This window comes from Triticum dicoccoides, chromosome 2B, assembly GCF_002162155.2.
Source record: "Triticum dicoccoides isolate Atlit2015 ecotype Zavitan chromosome 2B, WEW_v2.0, whole genome shotgun sequence".
NCBI classification, from domain to species: domain Eukaryota; kingdom Viridiplantae; phylum Streptophyta; class Magnoliopsida; order Poales; family Poaceae; genus Triticum; species Triticum dicoccoides.
In genome coordinates, this window is record NC_041383.1 from 725,757,777 (window position 1) to 725,782,045 (window position 24,269).

Sequence of the window (24,269 nt, forward strand, 5' to 3'; positions counted from 1 at the left end):
TTGAGCATAGACATGATTGGATTATGTCTATCGCAATACGGTTATTCATTTAAAGAGAATAATGGTTACTCTATTTATTTGAATAATACCTTCAATGGTCTTGCACCTAAAATGAATGGTTTATTGAATCTCGATCGTAGTGATACACATTTTCATGCCAAAAGATATAAGATAGTAATGATAGTACCACTTACTTGTGGCACTGCCATGTAAGTCATAATGGTATAAAACGCATGAAGAAGCTCCATGTTGATGGATCTTTGGACTCACTCGTTTTTGAAAAGTTTGAGACATGCGAACCATGTCTATTGGTGTATATGCATGAAGAAACTCCATGCAAATGGACCGTTTGGACTCACTTGATTTTGAATCACTTGAGATATGCAAATCATACCACATGGGCAAGATGACTGAAAAGCCTCGTTTTCAGTAAGATGGAACAAGATAGCATCTTGTTGGAAGTAACACATTTTGATGTGTCCAATCCAATGAGTGCTGAGGCATGCAGTGAATATCGTTATGATCTTACTTCACAGATGATTCGAGTAGATGTTGAGAATATTTACTTGATGAAACACAAGTCTGAATTATTGAATGGTTCAAGTAATTTCAGAGTGAAGTAGAAGATCATTGTGACAAGAGGATAAAATGTCTATGATATGATCATAGAGATGAATATCTGAGTTACGAGTTTTGGCACACAATTAAGACATTGTGGAAATTGTTTCGCAATTAATACCGCCTGGAACACCATAGTGTGATGGTGTGTCCGAACATCATAGTTGCACCCTATTGGATATGGTGCGTGCCATGATGTCTCTTATCGAATTACCACTATTGTCCATGGGTTAGGCATTAGAGACAACCACATTCACTTTAAATAGGGCACCACGTAATTCCGTTGAGATGACACCGTATGAATTATGGTTTAGAGAAACCTAAGTTGTCGTTTCTTAAAAGTTTGGGGCTGCGACGCTTATATGAAAAAGTTTCAGGTTGATAAGCTCGAACCCAAAGCGGATAAAATGCATCTTCATAGGAAACCCAAAACAGTTGGGTATACCTCCTAATTCAGATCCGAAAGCAATATGGATTGTTTCTTGAATCGGGTCCTTTCTCGAGGAAAAGTTTCTCTCGAAAGAATTGAGTGGGAGGATGGTGGAAACTTGATGACGTTATTGAACCGTCTCTTCAACTAGTGTGTGGCAGGGCACAGGAAGTTGTTCCTGTGGCACCTACACCAATTGAAGTGGAAGCTTGTGATGTTGATCATGAAACTTCGGATCAAGTCACTACCAAACCTCGTGGGATGACAAGGATACGTACTACATCAGACTGGTACGTAATCCTGTCTTGGAAGTCATGTTGCTGGACAACAATGAACCTACGAGCTATGGAGAAGCAATGGTGGGCCCGGATTCCGATAAATGGCTCGAGGCCATAAAATCCGAGAACGGATCCATGACTTTGGAAGAAATACTTGATGGTTGTAAGGCCATTGGGTACGGATGGATTTTAAAAGGAAGACAAACAATGATGGTAAGAATTACCATTAAGAAAGCTCGACTTGTCGTTAAGATATTTTCCGACAAGTTCAAGGAGTTGATTACGGTGAGGTTTTCTCACTCGTAGCGATGCTAAGAGTCTGTTGGAATTGGATTAGCAGTTACTGCATGATTGATGAAATCTTGCAGATAGGATGTCAAAACATTGTTTCCTCGATGTTATACTTGAGGAAAGGTTGTATGTGATACAACCGGAAGGTTTTGTCAATCCCAAAAGATGCTAATAAGTATGCAAAGCTCCAGCAATCCTTCTAAGGACTGGAGTGAGCATCTCGGAGTTGGAATGTGTGCTTTGATGATGATCAAAGATTTTGGGTTTGTACAATGTTTACGAGAAACTTGTATTTCCAAAGAAGTGAGTGGGAGCACTATAGAATTTCTGATGAGTATATGTTGTTGACATATTGTTGATCAGAAATGACGTAGAATTTCTGGAAAGCATATAGGGTTATTTTGAAAGTGTTTTTCAATGGAAAGCCTGGATTAAGCTTCTTGAACATTGAGCATCAAGATCTATAAGGATAGATCAAAATGCTTAATAATACTTTCAAATGAGCACATACCTTGACATGATCTTGAAGGTATTCAAGATGGACCAGTCAAAGAAGGAGTTCTTGCCTGAGTTGTAAGGTACGAAGTTAAGACTTAAAGCTCGACCTCGGCAGAATAGAGAGAAAGGACGAAGGTCGTCCCCTATGCTTAAGACATAGGCTCTACATTATGCCATGCTGAGTACCGCACCTGAAATGTGCCTTGCCATGAGTCAGTCAAGGGGTACAAGAGTGATCCATGAATGGATCACAGACAGCGGTCAAAGTTATCCTTGGTAACTAGTGGACTAAGGAATTTTCTCGATTATGGAGGTGGTAAAAGAGTTCGTCGTAAAGGTTACGTCGATGCAAGCTTAACACCTATCCGGATAGCTCTAAGAAGAGATACCGGATACGTATTATGGGGCAACAATTTAGAATAGCTCCAAGTAGAACAGTTATTTGGAATAGCTCCAAATAGAGCGTGGTAGCTACATCTAGGAGATGACATAGAGATTTGTAAAGCACACACGGATCTGAAAGGTTCGGACCCGTTGACTAAAACCTCTCTCACAAGCAACATGATCAAACCTAAAACTCTTGGGTATTAGTCACATGGCGATGTGACCTGTGAGTGTTAATCACATGGCGATGTGAACTAGATTATTGACTCTAGTGCAAGTGGGAGACTGTTGGAAATATGCCCTAGAGGCAATAATAAAAGTGTTATTATTATATTTCCTTGTTCATGATAATTGTCTTTTATTCATGCTATAACTGTATTATCCGGAAATCGTAATACAAGTGTGAATACATAGACCACAATATGTCCCTAGTGAGCCTCTAGTTGACTAGCTCGTTGTGATCAACAGATAGTCATGGTTTCCTGGCTATGGACATTGGATGTCGTTGATAACGGGATCACATCATTAGGAGAATGATGTGATGGACAAGACCCAATCCTAAGACTAGCACAAAAGATCGTGTAGTTCATTTGCTAGAGCTTTGCCAATGTCAAGTATCTCTTCCTTCGACCATGAGAGCGTGTAACTCCTGGATACCGTAGGAGTGCTTTGGGTGTATCAAACGTCACAACGTAACTGGGTGACTATAAAGGTGCACTACAGGTATCTCCGAAAGTATCTATTGTTTTATGCAGATCGAGACTGGGATTTGTCACTCCGTGTAAACGGAGAGGTATCTCTGGGCCCACTCGGTAGGACATCATCATATGCGCAATGTGACCAAGGAGTTGATCACGGGATGATGTGTTACGGAACGAGTAAAGTGACTTGCCGGTAACGAGATTGAACAAGGTATTGGATACCGGCGATCGAATCTCGGGCAAGTAACATACCGATAGACAAAGGGAATTGAATACGGGATTGATTAAGTCCTTGACATCGTGGTTCATCCGATGAGATCATCGTGGAACATGTGGGAGCCATCATGGGTATCCAGATCCCGCTGTTGGTTATTGACCGGAGAACGTCTCGGTCATGTCTACATGTCTCCCGAACCCGTAGGGTCTACACACTTAAGGTTCGATGACGCTAGGGTTATAAAGGAAGTTTGTATGTGGTTACCGAATGTTGTTCGGAGTCCCGGATGAGATCCCGGACGTCATGAGGAGTTCCGGAATGGTCCGGAGGTAAAGATTTATATATGGGAAGTCCTATTTTGGCCACCGGAAAATGTTCGGGATTTTTCGGTATTGTACCGGGAAGGTTCTAGAAGGTTCCGGAGTGGGGCCCACCTGCATGGGGGGGCCCACATGGACGTGGGTAGTGGGGGCAAGGCCCCACACCCCTGGTCAAGGCGCACCAAGATCCCCCCTTAGAAGGAATAAGATCATATCCCGAAGGGATAAGATCAAGATCCCTAAAAAGGGGGGATAACAATCGGTGGGGAAGGAAATAATGAGATTTATTTCCTCCCACCTTGGCCAACGCCCCAATGGACTTGGAGGGCAAGAAACCAGCCCCTCCACCCCTATATATAGTGGGGAGGCGCATGGGAGCTATACACGAAGTTCTGGCACAGCCCTACCTCTCTCCCTACTCCTCCTCTCCCATGGTGCTTGGCGAAGCCCTGCAGGATTGCCACGCTCCTCCACCACCACCACGTCGTTGTGCTGCTGCTGGATGGAGTCTTCCTCAACCTCTCCCTCTCTCCTTGCTGGATCAAGGCGTGGGATACGTCACCGGGCTGTACGTGTGTTGAACGCGGAGGTGCCGTGCGTTCGGCACTTGATCATCGGTGATTTGAATCACGACGAGTACGACTTCATCAACCCCGTTCACTTGAACGCTTCCGCTTAGCGATCTACAAGGGTATGTAGATGCACTCTCATTCTACTCGTAGCTGGTTTCTCCATAGATAGATCTTGGTGACACGTAGGAAATTTTTGAATTTCTGCTACGTTCCCCAACAAGGGGGTGCGCGGCCTGCCCTGGCCGACCCTCCTCTTCTCCACTTTGGGCCCAAGTGGCCCATTAATCCCCCGGGGGGTTCCAGTAACCCCCCGGTACTCCGGTATATATCCGATAGCCTCCAAAACTTATTCCGGTGTCCGAATATAGTCGTCCAATATACCAATCTTCATGTCTCGACCATTTCGAGACTCCTCGTCATGTCCGTAATCGCATTTGGGACTCTAAACAAACTTCGGTACATCAAAACTCATAAACTCATAATATAACTGTCATCGAAACCTTAAGCGTGCAGACCCTACGGGTTCGAGAACTATGTAGACATGACCGAGAATCGTTTCCGGTCAATAACCAATAGCGGAACCTGGATGCTCATATTGGCTCCTACATATTCTACGAAGATCGTTATCGGTCAAACCACATAACAACATAAGTTGTTCCCTTTGTCATCGGTATGTTACTTTAAGCCCGAGATTTGATCGTCGGTATCTCAATACCTAGTTCAATCTCGTTACCGGCAAGTCTCTTTACTCGTTATGTGATGCATCATTCCGTAACTAACTCATTAGCTACGTTGCTTGCAAGGCTTATAGTGATGTGCATTACCGAGAGGGCCCAGAGATACCTCTCCAACAATCGGAGTGACAAATCCTAATCTTGAAATACGCCAACCCAACATGTAACTTCGGAGACACCTGTAGAGCTCCTTTATAATCACCCAGTTATGTTGTGACGTTTGGTAGCACACAAAGTGTTCCTCCGGTAAACGGGAGTTGCATAATCTCATAGTTGTAGGAACATGTATAAGTCATGAAGAAAGCAATAGCAACATACTAAACGATCAAGTGCTAAGCTAACGGAATGGGTCATGTCAATCATATCATTCTCCTAATGATGTGATCCCGTTAATCAAATGACAACTCATGTCTATGGTTAGGAAACATAACCATCTTTTATTAATGAGCTAGTCAAGTAGAGGCATACTAGTGACTTTAAGTTTGTCTATGTATTCACACATGTATTATGTTTCCGGCTAATACAATTATAGCATGAATAATAAACATTTATCATGATATGAGGAAATAAATAATAACTTTATTATTGCCTCTAGGGCATATTTCCTTCATCACTCACCCCGAGTAGTCTCACAACTATGGCATGTAGAGAGGCTCTCAGTCTCATGGGTGAACTTCATTTTGGATAGTATTGTGTGTGGCCTCTGACTATCCGGAGGTTATACATGGTATCCAAGGGCGACAAAATGTTTATACGGTTAAATCCTTGAGGATATCAATACCAGTGCAGCGACCGAGAGGGAATTGTCTTTAGACATGGGAGCAAGAAATATAACAGTGAGGCTCGTGATATGGCTCATTTAACAACTACCCATTTAGTCGAACATCATGTTTGGTTCGCGAGCAGGGATGAAAATGGAGCAAAAGCGGAATAAAAATAGCGTTGCCACATGTGTTTTCACATTTCTTTCTGAAAGTGGAAACGAATATAGAAATCCCGGAAACGAATACTAACAGGAACAAATGGATAGCAATTATGGTGCAAACTCGGATACAAATTTGGATGTGTGTAATAACTAAAAGATCCCTTGAACCATTGAGAGAAACACAAGCAAACCAACAATAATTTAGATTGATATCACTACAATATTTATCGATGTTCTCCTAAGACATTGCCATAACACCTAAACCGGCCGCACCACATGGTGGTGCCTGGACAGTACAACAAGGATGAGTGGGTGGCATGTGGAATGGTTTCTTAAGGATAGGTGTATGGCGCATATCATGTCAATGGTGGCATGGATTTGTAAAACATAGAAGGGAATTAGGTTAGATATTAATGTTCTGGTTGTTGGACCACAATATGGGTTTTATTGAGTGTCGGCTTGAGCTACATAATGGATATAGAAAGTTAGCTGACGAGCTCCTCTACTCGGAGTACCTAACATAAAGGGCTCCAGCCTCGCCAGATACACAAGGCCCGCTAGGACCAACACTAGGAGGAAACCCTAAGAGGTGGAGGCGACCTTCGTGCTATTCAAGACTAGAGGGCGACGGTGCCATAGATGACATCTACCCCCCATGTAAACCCTAGACCTCTCCTATATATATAAAGGGAGATCTAGGTCCCCATTCATCATCCAATCTTAGACCCAAACTCTCGGTAGTAATCCGGTACACCATTGTAGTCCTTTGCATGAGGTATCCCCTCACCATGAATAACAATAAGTAGGATGTAGGGTATTACTTTTCGGAGGCTCGAACCTAGGTAAAAAGTGTGTGCAGACTCTGTCTAGGTACTTCCGATCTCGTCATGAACCCTACCGATGGACCTAACGATATTTCGCTCCATTAGTTGGTGCGCCAGGTAATGGCAATGTTTATCGAAAACCTAACCCACTGCAGAGAATTAGAAGAGGACGGCAAGCTCCCGCCAGGCCAATCCCTCACGTTCGACTCTTTTGAGCTAGTCTCTGATGGATCAGGACGACTTTTTACATCTCGCCCTCACACCTCGTCAACCACATGTACGATTAGCAAGGGAAGGCCTTGGGGGTCTACCCTGGCCCTAACCACCTCACATGGAAACGCGAGCGAGGAGTTGTATAGGCTCCACAAAGTCGTCAGCCCGCCGCTCACAAGACCTCTATGAATATGATATTCACGGCGGATACACGGCGAAAACAGAAACTTGGGCGATGCGCGATCTACGCAACAGAAAACGCAACCAGCGAGTGGCTTGCATGGACCTAGGAAATGGTGAACTTCGATGCCGGGGATCACCTCAAGGACGTCATCCTCCAGGCAAGCATGCACTGGTGCTAGATCCAAACATGGGGGGCTGCTGCCTCTCACACGTCATAATGGATGGAGGCAGCGACCTCAATATTATCTTCACTAACACCCTGGAGAAGATGAAGATCTCAATGTCTACTCGACATAGGTCGGACGCGGGGTTTCATGGGGTGGTGCTGGGCCGCCCAGCCAGTCCCTTGCGGTAGATCGAGCTCGAGGTTGTCTCCGAAGACAGGCACAACTATGTAAGCAAAACCGCAATTTGAGGTCGCTCGCTTTCAGAGTGGCTAGTACGTGATCTTGGGCAGGCTCGCATACGTGAAATCCATGGCGGTCCCATCCTACGCCTATCTATAGATGAAGATGTCAGGCCTAAATGGCACAAATACCTTACAGGGGAGCTCAAAAAGGCTTACGAAGCTGAGGTTGCCAACGTGGAACTCGATGAGGCCACCTTGGCCTCCGCCGAGCTCGCCAAGATAAGAAAATGGATAGGGTCATCAAAGGCCGAGCTCCCATAGAAACCAAGGTCAGGGCCCGTGTTCTAGCCAGACAAACAAACAAAAAAAATCCAGATACACCCGGATGATCCCAACAAGACGATAACCATCAGCGGAGACCTCTTAGAGAGCCAAGAGGTTGAGTCCTCGCCTTCCTCCGAGCCAGCTGGGACATATTCGCCTGGAAACCCGCCGACATGCCAGAGGTGCCAACCAACAAAGCCGAACACTGCCTAAACGCCCGCAAGGACGCGAGGCCGGTGAAACAAGCCACACACTGCTTTGCAACAGAAAAGCGAATGTCGATAGGGGAAGAAATAACGCGCCTGCTCGTGGCCAAGTTCATAAGAGAGGTCGCGCACCCGAAGTGGCTGGCAAATCCAGTAACGGTATTGAAGAAAAACCACACATGGCGCATGTGCGTGGACTACAACGACCTCATGTCATAGGATTTTGCCTTAATCCCTTCAAAACATGTAATCAAGTATTAGTTGCCCCAAAAAAAGTATTAGTTGCCCAAAGAAGTAACACATGTGTTGTAAGCTATGAATCTCATATGAAGACCCCCACTAGTCAACAATATTGTCTAATTAGTCAAACCAAACACGTCATCACTACCATTATTTGTTGCCGCTTGCTTAGCCAAGTAGTCATCCTTTCTTCTTGGGATTTTATTGGGTCGTGCACGTGTGTTGAAGAAGCGGAGGTCCGTGCGTGCCTTGCCCGGGCTCTATGTCGGTATCAGTCTCAATAAACCCATTATTATAGAATATGATAGCTCTTCTGTGTGGCCTCCTTTCTTGCAAATGATTTTCTTGTCGGGTCCCCTTTTGTTGATCTTAAGAGGGAAGCACGAAGTATTATGAAGCTTACAAATAATTTTAAGATTGTCGAGATCAATCGCCAGGCAAACATGGCGTCTTACAAGATTGCCAAGTTTAGTTTTGATAATAGGTCGGACGGTCTTCTTTACTATAGTGTTCCACTAAACCTGGGCAAACGTCGGGCCGGGCCGGTTTTCGGGCCGGACTTGTAAAAGCCCGAACTTCATTTCTTAAGCCCGAGCCCGGCCCGAAGCCCGAAATACTCCCTGATTTCAAGCCCGAGCCCGGCCCGAAATCAAGCCCGAAGCCCGAAAGCCCGGCCCGAATGCTGTTTTTTAATATGTGTAAGTGCAAGCCCGGCCCGAAGCCCGAAAGCCCGACCAGAAAAATAGAAAGAGAGAAGCCCAAGCCCGGCCCGAACTACCTTTCGGGCTGCAAAACAAAGCCCGAGCCCGGCCCGAGTGTCAAGCCCGGCCCGGCCCGACCCGGGTTTTTCGGGCCGGGTCGTCGGGTCGGGCTGCCCATGCCCGGGTTTATGTTCCACCCTACACGGCGTATTATGTAATGAACGGTTGTAAGCATGTTTTAAGCTGATTAATATACGAGGCTGTTTTTTTTTCAAAAAAATGGTAGCAACATAAGCATTGTCATAGGCTCACAATGCATAAATTTCACCATTGTACATGGTACGCTCAGACTGGGTGCATCAAACATACCGATATACTAACCGTCTTTGATGAAATAAAGTTACCGAAGTTTCAAAAAGTATTGTCTCACATTTTCATGTTTTGCTGAACTTTTTCACTTTTTGCAGATTCGCAGAAGAAAGAAATGACAAAAAGAAAAAGAAAAAAAACCCTGCCTGACCGCAACCGGGAAGGTACTGTAGACACGACAGGGGATATTTGGTCGATTTCGGAAAACCAGCCCAGCAAAACCCTCCAAAAATCCCCCAAAACCCTAGAGTATTGCACGCCAGATCCCCTCTGCTCTCCTCCCGGCCACCTCTCCCCATCCCCATTCCCCCCACGGCCAAGGGAAAATGGCGCCCTCCACCTCGTCGGCCTCCGCCCTCCTCCACGTCCCTGGCCTGCCTCCCCGGGGACCCCACAGAGGCGGGTGCCGGAACCAGCCGCGGCGGCCGCGCCATGCGGCCGTGCGGTGCTCCTTCGCGTTCGCGCCCGTGGAGACGGCGAGGATAAAGGTCGTCGGCGTAGGTGGCGGCGGCAACAACGCCGTCAACCGCATGATCGGCAGCGGCCTCCAGGTAGCGCGGTGCCCCTTGCTTGGACCTCCTCCCCTCCTCCCGCGGAACTGGGGTTCCTTTCTGTCCCGTGCTCGATGGTAGATCCATTTCCAGTCTGATTTGCAATTCGAACTTAGCAAGTGAACGAGCTAATCCGCGGCATTGTTTCCGCGCTGCCAATCCGTTTCAGGCCGTAATTCGTGGCATGCTTCAGTTCAGCGTACGAGTCTATGTAGGCTGATGTGAGGGTGTTCATATATGCTTACTATACATTGTTCCCTAAACAATAAAAATGTGTGCTTATAGATTGAAAATTATTCCTTGCCTTCGCAGAAGAATCCAGGGAAGTCTAATGCAGTATAATTTTATAGTGATGATGACTGCACATTCCTTGTCTGTTTTCTCAAATACTGATGACTGCATTTATACAATTTCAGGGTATCGAGTTTTATGCTATAAACACAGATTCCCAGGCTCTTGTGAATTCGCAGGCGCAACATCCGCTACAAATTGGAGAGCAATTGACTCGTGGACTGGGTAATACTTCCTATTTTCTTATGAAAGAAGGATGTCTCTATGGGCATTTTCACCCCTAATGCAAACTTGTGTTGGTGGCTTGGTGCACTGAAAAATAGAACAGAAATCAAACAGTATACCAGATGACACATGGTTACAGACTGTAAATTCCATTGCAAATAACACGTATGTTAACTAGACTAAATATGTCTGTGCAAACAGGTACTGGTGGAAATCCTAATTTGGGAGAACAAGCTGCCGAGGAATCAAAGGAAGTGATAGCCAATGCCCTCCGAGATTCTGATCTTGTCTTCATAACAGCTGGGATGGGAGGGGGTACTGGCTCCGGTGCTGCTCCAGTTGTTGCCCAGATAGCAAAGGAAGCCGGTTATCTTACTGTCGGTGTTGTCACCTACCCATTCAGCTTTGAAGGACGCAAGCGCTCTCTACAGGTATGTATTTGAACCCAAATATAAATAATTTTTGGTGTCTCGTTGAGCAATATTTGGTAATTTTGGTTAATGTTGGAATGACTTTTGCTTACATCACTTTTTATTTATTTATCATATAGACTGTTATGCAAACGCTAGCTACAAGAGTTAGCCCTACCCTCCAGCAATGTCATTTTCAGTCCTTACAGTAGTCTTAGCGTCAGTCCCCTAATGCTGTTGTATACAGTTTGTTGCTATTTGTTTTGTGAAAATACCCCTAAAATGCATTCGATTATTAACTACCATCATTTGCCTGATCTGAATTCATTTGATTGCTAGTCATTGGAATTTCTGTTTGCGGTGTTACTCTTTCTTTTTGGACCACTCCTGCTTAAGTAGCTTTTGTTTTTCTCTAGTTAGTTTAATTTCTTGTCACCACTTCAGGCACTCGAAGCATTGGAGAAGCTGGAAAGAAGTGTTGACACTCTGATTGTGATCCCAAATGATCGGTTGTTAGATATTGCTGATGAGAATATGCCCTTGCAAGACGCGTTTCTCCTTGCAGATGATGTCCTTCGACAGGGTGTCCAAGGAATATCAGACATTATCACGGTGGGTTTTCCCCTTCTCTATGCTGCAGTTACTTAGTTGTGACTAGCACAATGTAGTGTGTTTTTGCTATTGTTAAAAACAAAACTGTATGCTTAAAAAGGTTGTTCTTGCTATTGTTAAAAACAAAACTGTATGCTTAAAAAGATTTTTAGTTCTAAGTTTGCCCTCAATTCCATCCATTTGTGACAAATTCAACATGTGGTGTAAGCCAAACGTGAACAGATCGGCACCACCAATTGACATCTTTATAGCAGTATAAAGATGACATAATATATCTTAAACTCTGTAGATACCTGGGCTCGTGAATGTTGATTTTGCTGATGTGAAAGCTGTGATGAAAAATTCTGGAACTGCCATGCTTGGAGTTGGTGTTTCTTCCAGCAAAAACCGTGCCCAAGAAGCTGCTGAGCAGGCAACTCTTGCCCCTTTGATAGGGTCATCCATTGAGGCAGCTACTGGTGTTGTGTACAACATCACTGGCGGGAAGGACATCACTTTACAAGAAGTGAACAAGGTCTCTCAGGTGCGTGAACAACATCACTGACTCCTTACCATTATCTTTGATGGTCTTTGAAGAATTGATGAAGGCCATTAGAACATCGAAACAGCAGGCAGTAGAACCAATGCATGCATATTTAGGTCATTGACATGGAAGTGCTGTACTGTTGACTGTTTTGAGAGTAACCACCATTCATTCACTTTCTGCAGATCGTGACAAGCTTGGCTGATCCCTCGGCCAACATAATTTTCGGAGCTGTGGTCGACGACCGTTATAATGGCGAGATCCACGTGACCATCATCGCAACAGGATTTCCGCAGTCCTTCCAGAAGTCCCTTCTGGCTGATCCCAAGGGAGCACGGATACTGGAGGCGAAAGAAAAAGCGGCTAGCCTCGCAACAGCTGCTGCGGTGCAACAACCGGTGGCCGCCGTCCCGACATGGTCCCGGAGGCTCTTCTCCTGAACACTGCTCAGCAGGCAAACAAACTTGCGACTGTGAGGCTGTGGTCCTCGCTTTCTCGAGGCAGTAGAGAGTTTTAGCCGGTGTTATTCTTTTTGGCTGTGTAAACACTCTGAAAACTAGTTTCGCGTAGTGATTAGGTTCTCGTCTAGTGTATGTATTGTTCAGACACTTGACTCGGTTGTTTTTGAAAGTGTTCTGTTCGTTTTATAGCTTTGGCAACCTCAGGGCTCGCCTGTTTCATTTTGTGGGTGTGTATGAGCTTGTGTTCGATTGTTGAATCCAGCTAGATTCTGCGTGTTAGTGTATCCACGTTCTTGCTCGAAAATGAAGGGGCTACGGAAATTGTCAAACTCTTTCAAATTTCATCCGTCTTTTCTACTGCCTCCGTCCTAAAATAAGTGTCTCAATCTTAATACAATTTTATATTAAAATTAGTACAAAGTTGAGACACTTATTTTGGGACGGAGGGAGTAGTAAGGAAGCTACAAATAATGCAACTATGAATTCTCATGGAGAGTTTGATCCAGTGTCATATGGTGTGCGTATGGTAGGGCTAGGGTTCCTACCGGCTCTACTCCGTAGGTTATACGGGCAGAATAGCGAGGGTTGGGGGCGAGGGCGGCGGCTCCGGCGTGTTGGCGCCGTCGCGAGGGAGAAGAAGGCCGACGGCGGCTAGGGTTTGGTGCGGCTAGGGTTTCCGGCTCCTCTGGAGCCGGGCAATATGATAGAACTATCTTTATTGCTTAATCTCAAACGATGTCTTACAACTAGTATTTATAACTTTAGCCTAAGATAACTTTCCTAAAATAATTTGCCTAAGATAACTTGTGGGTCAAGCCCCTAATACTAAGGCCCGGTGGGCCTCTTTCGGTTATAGACCAAACCGGTCATAACATCTCTCCCCGCCTGCGCAAACAGCTCGTCCTTGAGCTGAAAATCTGGATAGTGTTGGCGGAATACTTCACGCTGCTCCCAAGTAGCCTCCTCCTCCGGAAGGCCTGTCCACTGAACGAGGATGAACCAGACGCCACGACGAAGCTGTGCCTGCAACACCTTTGCCGGCTCTGGAAGAATGCGACCATCGGCGATGGGAGGAAGCGCCGGAGGAGCCGCCGGTGGCTCGCCACGGAAAGGCTTGAGCAGCCCCACATGGAAGACGTCGTGGATGCGAGCGTGGGCTGGAAGCTGAAGACAATAGGCCACCTTCCCAATGCGCTCCAAGATAGGGAAGGGCCCGACGCAGCGCGGGCCGAGCTTGCGCCTTGCTCGCGGGTCGAGTGACTGCGTAGAGCGGTGGAGAAGACGCAGCCACACCCAATCACCCACCGCAAACTCCGCCTCACGATGATGATCGTCGTAGTAGTGCTTGGCCAACTGCTGGGCCTGAAGGAGACGCTGACGAACCTCAGCAAGCATCTCGTCACGAGTGCGGATGAGTTCACCCGCAACCTCCGTCCGAGTTGTCTCCGGATCCACCGGAAGGATAGGTGGGGGTGGTCGCCCATAGACCACCTCAAATGGCGTAGCGCGCAGGGCGGAGTGATAAGAGGTGTTGTAGCAATACTCCGCCCAAGAAAGCCAGTCCACCCAAGCGCGAGGCCGATCACCTGTCACACAACGCAAATACATGGCAATGACCTTGTTAACCACCTCGGACTGTCCGTCCGTCTGAGGATGGAACGCCGTACTCAGGCGGAGCTGGACACCCGCCATCCTGAAGAGGTCGCGCCATACATGGCTTGTGAAAACTGGGTCCCGATCACTGACGATCGAAGTAGGAAATCCGTGTAGACGGACGATGCCGTCGAAGAAGGCCCGGGCCACTGATGCCGCCGTATATGGATGGCCGAGCGCGATGAAGTGGGCGTACTTGGAGAAGCGGTCGACCACCGTGAGGATGACCGACTTGCCACCCACCTTGGGAAGGCCCTCAATGAAGTCCATGGATATATCCGCCCAGACCTGAGATGGCACCTCCAAGGGCTGGAGTAACCTGGCCGGCCTCAGGGTCTCTGTCTTGTTGCGCTGGCATGTCTGACAAGACCGAACCCAATCGCGGACCAGGGCGCGATCGCCAGGGATGTAGAAGTCGGCGCGAAGACGATGGAGGGTTTTCTGCATACCCTCATGGCCCGCCGAATGGGCGAGCTGCAACACCTGGTGATGGAGATCATCATGCGCCGGAACAAAGACACGACACCCATGTAGGAGCAGTCCGTCAGAGAAGCGCCAAGGCTCCTCCAGGTCGCTGGTCGTGAGCTGCTGCTGAAGACGGACGGCGTCGTCGGCCGTCGCAGTGGCGCGGCGAATGTCGGCGAAGAGGCCGAACGTCGGCCCAGAGCGGATGCACAGGGCCGCCCCGGTGGACTCGTCGGTGGAGGAAACAAAGTCGGAGTCGTGACGGAACAGTGCGTCGGCCACTGTGTTAAGGCGGCCCGGCCGATACTCGACGGAAAAGTCAAAGCCGAAGAGCTTGCTGATCCACTGATGCTGCGGCACGGTCGACAGTCGTTGATCCAGCAAGAACTTTAGGCTGTAGTGGTCAGTGCGAATGAGGAAGGACCGGCCCCACAAGTACGGCCGCCAATGACGAACGGCCTGTACAAGACCAATGAGCTCCCGCTCGTATGCCGCCAGCTTAAGGTGACGTGGAGCGAAAGGCCGGCTGAAGAAGGCGAGGGGCCCATCGCCCTGATGAAGCACGGCGCCGAACCCTGTGCCTGAGGCGTCACAGTCCACCACGAGCGGGCGGTCGAAGTCGGGCATCTGGAGGACGGGGCCCGTCGTGAGGGCCCCCTTGAGGGCCTCGAATGCCGCTGTCGCCTCGTCGTCCCAGGCGAAAGCGTCGCGGCGAAGCAACCGCGTGAGGGGCGCCGCGATGAGCCCGAACTCCCGAATAAATTTCCGGTAGTAGCCGGCGAGGCCGAGGAACCCGCGGAGAGCCCGCGGCGAGTGAGGCGTCGGCCATGCGGAGACGGCTGCCACCTTGTCGGCGTCCATAGCCACCCCGTCGGCGGAGATGACGTGGCCCAAGTAGGCCACCGAAGGCGTCCCGAACGAGCACTTCGAGCGCTTAAGGTGGAGGTGGTGCACTCGAAGCTCGTTGAAGACGATGGCGACGTGCTGGAGGTGCTCGGCCCAAGACGCGCTGTAGATCAGAATATCATCAAAGAAAACGAGCACAAACCGGCGTAAGTAGGGCCTGAGGACGTCGTTCATCAGAGCCTGAAAGGTCGCCGGGGCATTGGTGAGGCCAAAGGGCATCACCAAGAACTCAAAGTGGCCGTGATGAGTCCGAAACGCCGTCTTGGCGATGTCATCCGGGTGCATGCGCACCTGGTGGTACCCCGACCGAAGGTCGAGCTTGGTGAAGAAGCGCGCCCCGTGTAGCTCCTCGAGGAGCTCGTGGACCACCGGAATAGGGAACTTATCCTTAAGTGTGATAGCATTAAGGGCACGGTAGTCGATGCAGAAACGCCATGTGCCGTCTGACTTGCGGACGAGAAGCACCGGCGCAGTGAATGGCGAAGTGGAGAGCCGGATGATGCCGACTGCGAGCATGAGCGCACACTGCCGCTCCAACTCATCCTTCTGCAACTGCGGATAGCGGTAAGGGCGGACCGCCACCGGTGCGGAGCCTGGCAGAAGATGTATACGGTGATCATACGTGCGGGCGGGCGGCAGTCCCTGTGGCTCGGTGAAGATGTCATCATGCTGCTGTAGGAGGCTCTCCAAGAGTGGGTGCTCGGCCGTTGCGGTGGTCGCGACCAGCTGTAGGGGTGGTGAGGGTGCGGCACCCCCAATGCCGTCCCACCGAATGCGGCGGCCCAACTGCCAGAAGGTCATCGTCAGCGCATCGAAATCCCAGAGAATAGGACCAAGAGTGCGCAAGAAGTCAACGCCGAGGATGAAGTCGAAGCAGCCCAAGTCGATGCTGGCGCAGGTGATGGAGAAGTGCTCGCCGCCGATAGTGATGGGCACGTCACGGGCGAGCCCATGGCAGTGGAGACGGTCGCCATTAGCGACTGTGACTCGCAACTGCTCGCCGCCGGTGGGCTGTAATGCAAGGCGCCGCATGGTGGTCTCTGGCAGGAAGTTATGAGTGGATCCCGTGTCCACGAGGGCCACTAAGCGCTCGCCCTGGATCATGACCGGTAAGAGCATCGTCCGTTCATCACGGATACCGGCCAACGTGTGTAGGGACACCACGAGGGTGGTGGCCGGGGCGGGCGCGGGCGCCGCTGCGGTCTCCGCAAGGGCTGGGGCGCCGAGGCCATCCTCCAGAGTCTCCTCGCCCGTCTCGTCTGACGTCTCCAAGTAGAAGAGGCGGGGACAGACATGGCCCGGTGCATAGGGCGCATCACAGTTGAAGCACAAGCCCAGGCGTTGGCGTTCCAGCTGTTCCGCCTGAGTGAGACGCCTGAATGGCCGCGTCGGAGCCGGGGTGGCCACCGGGGCGGCCGTGGACGGCGTCGGTGCTGCCGGAGACGGCCGAATAGGCTGTCGGCCCCCACGTGGCACGGATGGACGCGTCAAGGCCTGGGCGCGTTGTTCGAATGCTCGGGCATAGTACATGGTCGTCTGAAGGTCTTGGGGCCCCTTCATCTCGACGTCTACGCGAATGTGGTCGGGAAGGCCACCGATGAAAAGCTCCGCCCGCTGTAAGGCCGTCACACCGGGCGCGTGGCACGCCAGGGCCTGGAAGCGGTCGGCGAAGTCTTGTACCGTGGAGGTGAACGGCAGGCGGCCCAACTCGGCCAGGCGGCTCCCGCGGACCGGTGGCCCGAAACGAAGAAGGCACAGCTCCTGGAAACGATCCCACGGGGGCATTGCCGCCCTCGTCCTGCTCGAGGGCGTAGTACCATGTCTGGGCGGCCCCGCGGAGATGGTAGGAAGCCAGCCAAGTGCGCTCCGACGCAGGCGTGCGCTGTCCGCGGAAGAACTGATCACACTGGTTGAGACAGTTAAGCGGGTCGTCGGAGCCGTCGTATGTGGTGAAGTCGATCTTGGCGAACCGGGGCGGCTGCTGGTGTGGCGCGCCCTGGCCCACTGCCTCGGCGGTGCGGAGGGCGGATGATGGTGCGCGGTCCATGTGGGAAAGCCCGGCGTAGTTCCCGGTGGCGCCCGACGCCTCGGGCTGCAACGGAAAACCGGACGGTGGACGAGCCTCCGGGTAGGCCAAGGATGGCCCGTGGAGCCAGCCGGGAAGTGGCGAGGGTGACGACGGGAAGCGGACCTCTTGGATCGGAAGCCCGCTCGGCGACGGCCGGCCCAGGTTAGGGCTGGGCGGGGGCGGTGGAGGACCCTGCTCCAGGGCCGCTGGCAGGGATGGCGCGGCGTGAGACGGCACGGGCGGCGCGGTCCAGGTGGGCCACTGCGGCCCCGTGGTGGCGGCGAGTGGCGCGGTTGGCGCAAGCTGCGGCGGCCATGGTGGCCACAGTGACGGTGCGGCCGCCTGGGCGGGGAGCGCCGGGTAGCCTCCGGTGACGGCCCCCGGTACCGAGTACCACGGCAGCGCCTGCTGAGTTGCGGCCATGGCTGGATGGAGTGGTGGCGGCGGCCCGTAGGGACTCGCCAGGTAGAGACGGATGCCTTGTACCGCGGCGACGAGGTCGGTGAGGACGCCGGCCATTGCCTCCGTTGTGAGCTGCGTCTGCGGGGGAGGTGATGGCGGCGGCGTAGGTTGGACGGGGGCTGGTGGCCGCCCGTGGCCCGGCGCGGTGCCGGGTGCCTGGAGGGGCGGCGCTGAGAGCGACGCCGTGACGCCCGCCAGGAGCGAGGCCGTGGTGCCCGGCGTGGAGGCGACGGCGGTGGAGGAGTTGGCGGCAGCGGCGGTGGTGGAGTAGACGGGTAGCGGCGGTGGTGGCGGCGGTGGATGTGGAGGTGGAGATGACATGGTCGAAACCCGGGTACCTGATACCAAATTGGTAGGGCTAGGGTTCCTACCGGTTCTACTCCGTAGGTTATACGGACAGAATAGCGAGGGTTGGGGGCGAGGGCGGCGGCTCCGGCGTGTTGGTGCCGTCGCGAGGGAGAAGAAGGCCGGCGGCGGCTAGGGTTTGGTGCGGCTAGGGTTTCCGGCTCCTCTGGAGCCGGGCAATATGATAGAACTATCTTTATTGCTTAATCTCAAACGATGTCTTACAACTAGTATTTATAACTTTAGCCTAAAATAACTTTCCTAAAATAATTTGCCTAAGATAACTTGTGGGTCAAGCCCCTAATACTAAGGCCGGTGGGCCTCTTTCTGTTATAGACCAAACCGGTCATAACAGCGTACCCGCCTATTTATATTGCAAAAGTAGAAATGCTAAAATGCTGTCGATATACATGAGTTTTTTTTTGTTTGAGGGGTGACATACATACATGAGATTTGTCAAGTATAGATCAAGAAAACCAGTCATGTCCAAGCAATATACATCCGTCCATGCATGCCTGCAAACACAATTTTTTTTTTGTGGGAATGCAACACAACGTTTTTTTGTGTGGATTTTTTAGGGGGTTTTATTGATGAGAATACATGCAGCACAGGTGCTCAACACCGGACAAGAAAGTATCGTATTGCGTCGTGCCGCCTCTGGCATTTCCTTTTTTTTTTTAGGCAAGCCTCTGGCATTTGCTCCCCGGTAGTAGTATCACCGGGCCAAGAAGCCCACAGGGTTGCCCGCCCGTGAGCCCTTTGCCTCGGCCTTTTCCAGCTACTTGCGGCTGCGTGGAGGGGAGGCTTGCACTTCCCGCAGAGATTAGTCCCACATCGCTCCCTCGACGTCTACGGCGCTCGGAGGGAGCAGTATATAAGGAGGTTCGAGGCGCCCATTTGAAAGGACGCAGCTGCGCAGCGGGCACAAAGCGAACTATTCTTTCGCCTTTTACTAAAGAATACCGTGTGCACACTGCAATTAGCAGCATACCCTAATTTTTGAAGGGGATCCTCTTATCTGGAGGGCCCCACAATCAAAGAATAATCATTAGCTAGTTCTAGTTCGGGCATTTTAGTCTCAATGCCCCAGAGTCAGACAGTAGCCGCCAACTGGGGTGTATCCACTACAAGAAGCAAGTTCCTTCAAATAAGGAGCGAGGCAGGTGGGAGAGAAGGATTTGGGACTTCCATGGCTGCTGGTGGCGCCACCGGGGGCACTCCTCCCCGTGAATCCGGAGCCCGCATTCCCTCCGCGGCTGCTGGTGGCGCCACCGGGGGCACTCCTCCCCGTGAATCCGAAGCGTCCAAATCGAATGCCAGGTGCCACTCTCATAGCTACCCCGACGCGTGAAGGAGGAGTGCCGCTCGCCGCCGAACGCGGTCCCCTTTGCCATTACCTCGGCGGCGAAAGCAACAACGACATCTCTTCATCGTCCCGGAGCACCCTAACGACGCAGGAGTACGCCGACAAGGAGTGGGACAGGCGCAACCCGGAGCTGGCTTATGCCTGGGCCCTGGACCGCTTCGTGACGACCGTTGTGACGAGCAAGTGTCTTCTCCGCCGCCTCGACTGAAAATGGCCAAGTACGACGAGGAGTGGTCTCTCAATGAGTTCGCCGCCGTCAACGCTGCCTCTTCCAAGGCCCGTCGCCTTCTCCCCCCGGTCGGTGGCCGCGGCCGCGCACGGCGCCGGAGGAAGCAGCGAGGATCATCCGCGAGCGTTAGCCGGTTGCCAGGAAGCCCTGCCACGGCGCCGCCCCCTTCCTCCGCGCGAAGCCCAACTCCGACGACTCTAACGCCGGATCCAGCCGCGATGACGGAGGACCTGCCGGCCAGCCCGGCATGGCCTACGAGGTCACCGTCAAGTATATGGTAGTTTAGGGTTTTGTTTTGATATTTTTAGTTCACCTAACGAAATATCATCCGGTTTTATATAAAAGTTATCCTAGTTTAAATTAACTCTGTCCGGTTATGAAATCAATCGTGTTGGCATGTTCAAACAATACTTCAAATGTATGTGAGCAACGTTAGATAACGGCCTCAACATCAGTGTCCTTGGACTGGTCCCCTTGTCCGCTGCCTTGGAGATGCCCTAAGGGCCTGCATTATTGGATACTCCTAGCTTGCGGCCGCTTAATTAGATCCGCATGGAGTGAAGACCCCTTGTGCAACATCGTGGCATCCTACAACCCACAACATACGTCGACGTCTCGTAATTAGACCTTTCCATGCGGACGGCGTGTGAGTATATTAATACTCATCCAATCTCATCCAATAATAATACGGTAGGTGCTGATGCGTGGAGCAACATATCATTGACGCGCCTACATGTGCTCAAGTTGGCTTAGGCTATGACTGTCCCGCTCGGCGCTATATAAAACCCTAGAGCCACAGATCAACACATGCATTGCCCACTCACCAGTCACAAGTCACAACACATGGCTCCATCTCTCCGTCCGATGCATCTCGTCGTCCTGGTGATCCTTTCCACTATGCCCCTGCCTTCTTCGTGGGGTGCCATGTCCGACAACCATGACCTGCTGATGCTCGGCAGGTTCCACAGGTGGATGTCGACGCACAACCGCACCTACCCCGGCGCCCACGAGGAGCTGCGCCGGTTTGACGTGTACCGCCGCAACATGGAGTACATCGACGCTGCAAACGCGGGCGGTGAGCTCGGCTACGAGCTCGGGGAGAACGAGTTCACCGACCTCACCCACGAGGAGTTCACGGCACGGTACACTGGAGGTAAATTTGTCATGAACGACGATGATTTTGTTGATGAGACGATCATCACCACTCTTGCCGGGGATGTCCACGAGGGGCGCGAAACGATGGAGGACGAGGATAGCCTGGGACTTCCTGAAAGGTGGGATTGGAACGAGCAGGGCTTTGTTACACCGGCTAAAAACCAACAGAAATGCGGTAAGGCTGCACAATTCTGTGTTCATACACTTTTTTATACCTTGAATTTACGAGGAAATAATTTCACTCCGAGTCCTCATGGTAATTAGCTTTTGTGCTCGAAACTAACACCCTTTAATGTTGTTTGTCCTAAACACTAATTTGCACCGGTTGAATACTGAATGGAACCGGGTAATACTTGACGACATGAAATAAACATTATTTGATTAGCAGTGCTCCTAAAAAATGAACATTTTTAAACTGTTTAAGATTTGAGAATATATAATTACTCCCCCCGTTTCAAAATAATTGAAGTTCCCTAGGATTGATTATCCTAAGTCAAACTTTTTTTAAGTTTGACCAAGTTTTAGAACAATCCGCAAACATTGTGATCTACAAAACCAAAAACTTAATGAGAACAACACTGGCGGCGAATGAGAAAAAGCATGGGAATGATTGAAATACCTAACTAAGCTAGAAACAAATTGATTATATACTGACACATACGCTCATCCAAAACACTCTTTTTAATGAAATAGGGGCCACCCTCTCTGGTTTCTACTCCCTCCATTCCTAAATATTTGTCTTTTTAGAGATTTCAACGAGTGACTACATACGAAGCAAAATGAGTGAAGCTACATTTTAAAATATGTCTACACACATCTGTATGTTGTAGTCCATTTGAATATCTAGAAAGACAAATATTTGGGAACGGAGGGAGTATTACAGAAACCATTTGGTTCATGTATAACACAAATTACTAGCATATATCTTACAGGGAGCTCAAGATCACAACGGATCTCTGGCAGACAGAAGCAGCAAACCTACAACAAGTAATGCCCAACACCGTGATAACCGTTTCACCAGCCAACCCCAAACTCCAGACTAAGTTTAAACTTCGAATTACATCAAACATGACAACAAAAATAACATAACTAGTAAAGCAGAGATAAGAAAAACAACAAAAGGTGGATGAAGCTGGTGCAAAAACTTACGCAGAAACCAATAACAGAGCGTTATGCCTGCAAATTTTTAGTCACCAATCCGCAAAACGCCTTGCCTTCACCCCTATGATGTGCGATAAACCTCACTTGCTACTTGTTCTAGCAGTCTTGCCCTTAGCATAAGCAGCCTCCGATTTTCCTCCTTTATCTGTAGAATTGACCAGCCGGAAATCCAATAGCCAATCATTTTAATCAAATTCAATTGACCATTGATAATTTTTCTCTCAGAAATCACATCATTTTTGCATCTCCATATAGACTAGAAAACAGCAAAGGCCAAAGACCCCCTGCTAACACCAATTTCTTTTCATTTTTTGGATTCTTTTTAATGCAGTTCCGAAAGCATGAATTTAGGTCGGTAGGGGTTGAATGTAAACTAAAGGCACATTTCAGAAGACTCCGTATCAATCGAACAGCTGAATATTGAGAAAACAGATGATCAATACTCTCATCTTTGCCACAGAAGACACACTATATAAGTATATATACATCTCGTAAAAACATTATATGTATTGCAGGAGCATGTTGGGCATTCGCCACAGTGGGAGCAGTTGAAAGCCAGCTGAAAAGGAAAACCGGGGAGCTACTGGATCTATCTGAGCAGGAGCTACTAGACTGTGACACGACACAGAAACCCGGCGGCTGCAAGGGTGGGAATCCCTACAGGGCGTTTCTGTGGATAAAGAGCAAGGGAGGCATCATGAAGGAGGCCGAGTACTCATATGAGGCACAACAGGGGCAGTGCAGGACCAACAAGGACGCCACCCGTAGGGGCCTGGTCTACCGGGCACAACTACTGAGGTCAGGGGAGAGGTTTCTGCAGGAGGCCGTATATACGATGGGCCCGACGGTCGCCGGCATCGACACGCACGACCGCAGCCTGCAGCACTTCAAGAGCGGCATATACAAAGGGCCATGCGGCACTGCGCTGGACCACGCGGTGCTCGTGGTGGGATACGGGGTCAGAGATGGGGAGAAGTACTGGGTCGTCAAGAACTCGTGGGGGCAGACGTTTGGCCAGAATGGCTTCTTCCTCATGAGCAGGGGAGCTAATGGAAACGCCGGGCTGTGCGGCATCGGGAAGGCGGGCGTCTACGCCCTCGTGTAGTACAGCATGCAGCATCAGGCTGGCATGCATGATGGGTGCATGAGACGGTCGTCTTCTACATCAACTCGTGGTATGCGTTGTGATGATATAATATACTCCTACTACGTAGATGGCTTGTGGGTGTTGCCAAATAAGATGCAGTGTCCAGATAAGATGCACTGCTGCATGAAGAATGACACAACGAAGAGCTCATCGACCTGGTGCAGCAGCCAGCGGGGTTTGTTGTGTGACGTGATTTCGATTCGTGTTTGTAGTAGTAACTACTATACCCTCATATATACAATGAATGAGTCATGAGGCGTAGTGTGTAATAACTAATAAATAAATCAATGTTTTATTTCATCGTCCAAAGTTGGCACACTGCTCGATTAGTTCATGATACTACGAGTGATATGAGTTGAACTTTCTCCATTCATTTCAAGGGAAAAAACAGCTTATAGCAGTATTGACTTTTCATGATCTGGTTTCGCTGCTCCTAAATAGGGGGACTAGCGAACAGGACCTGCAACCAGGAGCACACCAAAATCAGGCACGGCTTCGTTCTTAAAATAAAGATAAAATAAAATAGGAACGTCTTCGTTAGGTCCCGTCGTGTTGAATAAAAAAAAAGGCTTGCCCAATAGCTGTATTACCTGGCCCAGTAGCCCAGTGGGCTTCCCCCGGCTGTGAACGCCTCGGCCTTTTCTCCTACAGACTGCGCGGTTTCCCGCAGAGATTAGTCCCACATCGCTCCTCGATGTCACAGCGCTAGGAGGAAGCAGTATATAAGGAGGGTCAAGGCTTCCATTCGAAAGCACGCAGCTGCGCAGCGGGCACAAAGCGAACTATTCTTTCGCCTTTTACTAAAGAATACCGTGTGCACACTGCAATTTGCAGCATACCCTAATTTTTGAAGGGGATCCTC

The 24,269-nt window shown here is 50.0% G+C and overlaps 2 protein-coding genes, 1 non-coding gene and 1 pseudogene across 3 annotated transcripts; all 4 read left to right on the plus strand.

Moving 5' to 3' along the window:
* Positions 1-9,603: 9,603 nt before the first annotated feature.
* LOC119365881 (cell division protein FtsZ homolog 1, chloroplastic-like) lies at positions 9,604-12,672 on the plus strand. Its single transcript, XM_037631530.1, has 6 exons — positions 9,604-9,928; positions 10,345-10,444; positions 10,646-10,875; positions 11,299-11,466; positions 11,756-11,989; positions 12,175-12,672. Exons 1-6 carry the CDS (start codon positions 9,704-9,706, stop codon positions 12,427-12,429), a joined length of 1,212 nt encoding a protein of 403 aa, XP_037487427.1. The 5' UTR covers positions 9,604-9,703; the 3' UTR covers positions 12,430-12,672.
* Positions 12,673-19,258: 6,586 nt separating this feature from the next.
* LOC119266155 lies at positions 19,259-19,377 on the plus strand. Its single transcript, XR_005131887.1, has one exon. It is a non-coding gene; the product is annotated as a U5 spliceosomal RNA (small nuclear RNA).
* A 1,371-nt stretch (positions 19,378-20,748) lies between these two features.
* LOC119365882 (ervatamin-B-like) lies at positions 20,749-23,712 on the plus strand. The gene is made up of 2 exons (XM_037631531.1): positions 20,749-21,274; positions 22,776-23,712. Exons 1-2 carry the CDS (start codon positions 20,752-20,754, stop codon positions 23,363-23,365), a joined length of 1,113 nt encoding a protein of 370 aa, XP_037487428.1. The 5' UTR covers positions 20,749-20,751; the 3' UTR covers positions 23,366-23,712.
* Positions 23,713-24,164: 452 nt separating this feature from the next.
* Positions 24,165-24,268, plus strand: LOC119266163 (annotated as a pseudogene).
* Position 24,269: the final 1 nt, after the last annotated feature.

Coding starts and splice junctions, on each gene's coding strand:
- LOC119365882 (XM_037631531.1), top strand. CDS start 20,752: ATGCATTGCCCACTCACCAGTCACAAGTCACAACACATGGCTCCATCT. Junction 21,275..22,775: donor TAAAAACCAACAGAAATGCG/GTAAGGCTGCAC, acceptor TATGTATTGCAG/GAGCATGTTGGGCATTCGCC.
- LOC119365881 (XM_037631530.1), top strand. CDS start 9,704: ATGGCGCCCTCCACCTCGTCGGCCTCCGCCCTCCTCCACGTCCCTGGC. Junction 9,929..10,344: donor TGATCGGCAGCGGCCTCCAG/GTAGCGCGGTGC, acceptor ATACAATTTCAG/GGTATCGAGTTTTATGCTAT. Junction 11,467..11,755: donor GAATATCAGACATTATCACG/GTGGGTTTTCCC, acceptor TAAACTCTGTAG/ATACCTGGGCTCGTGAATGT.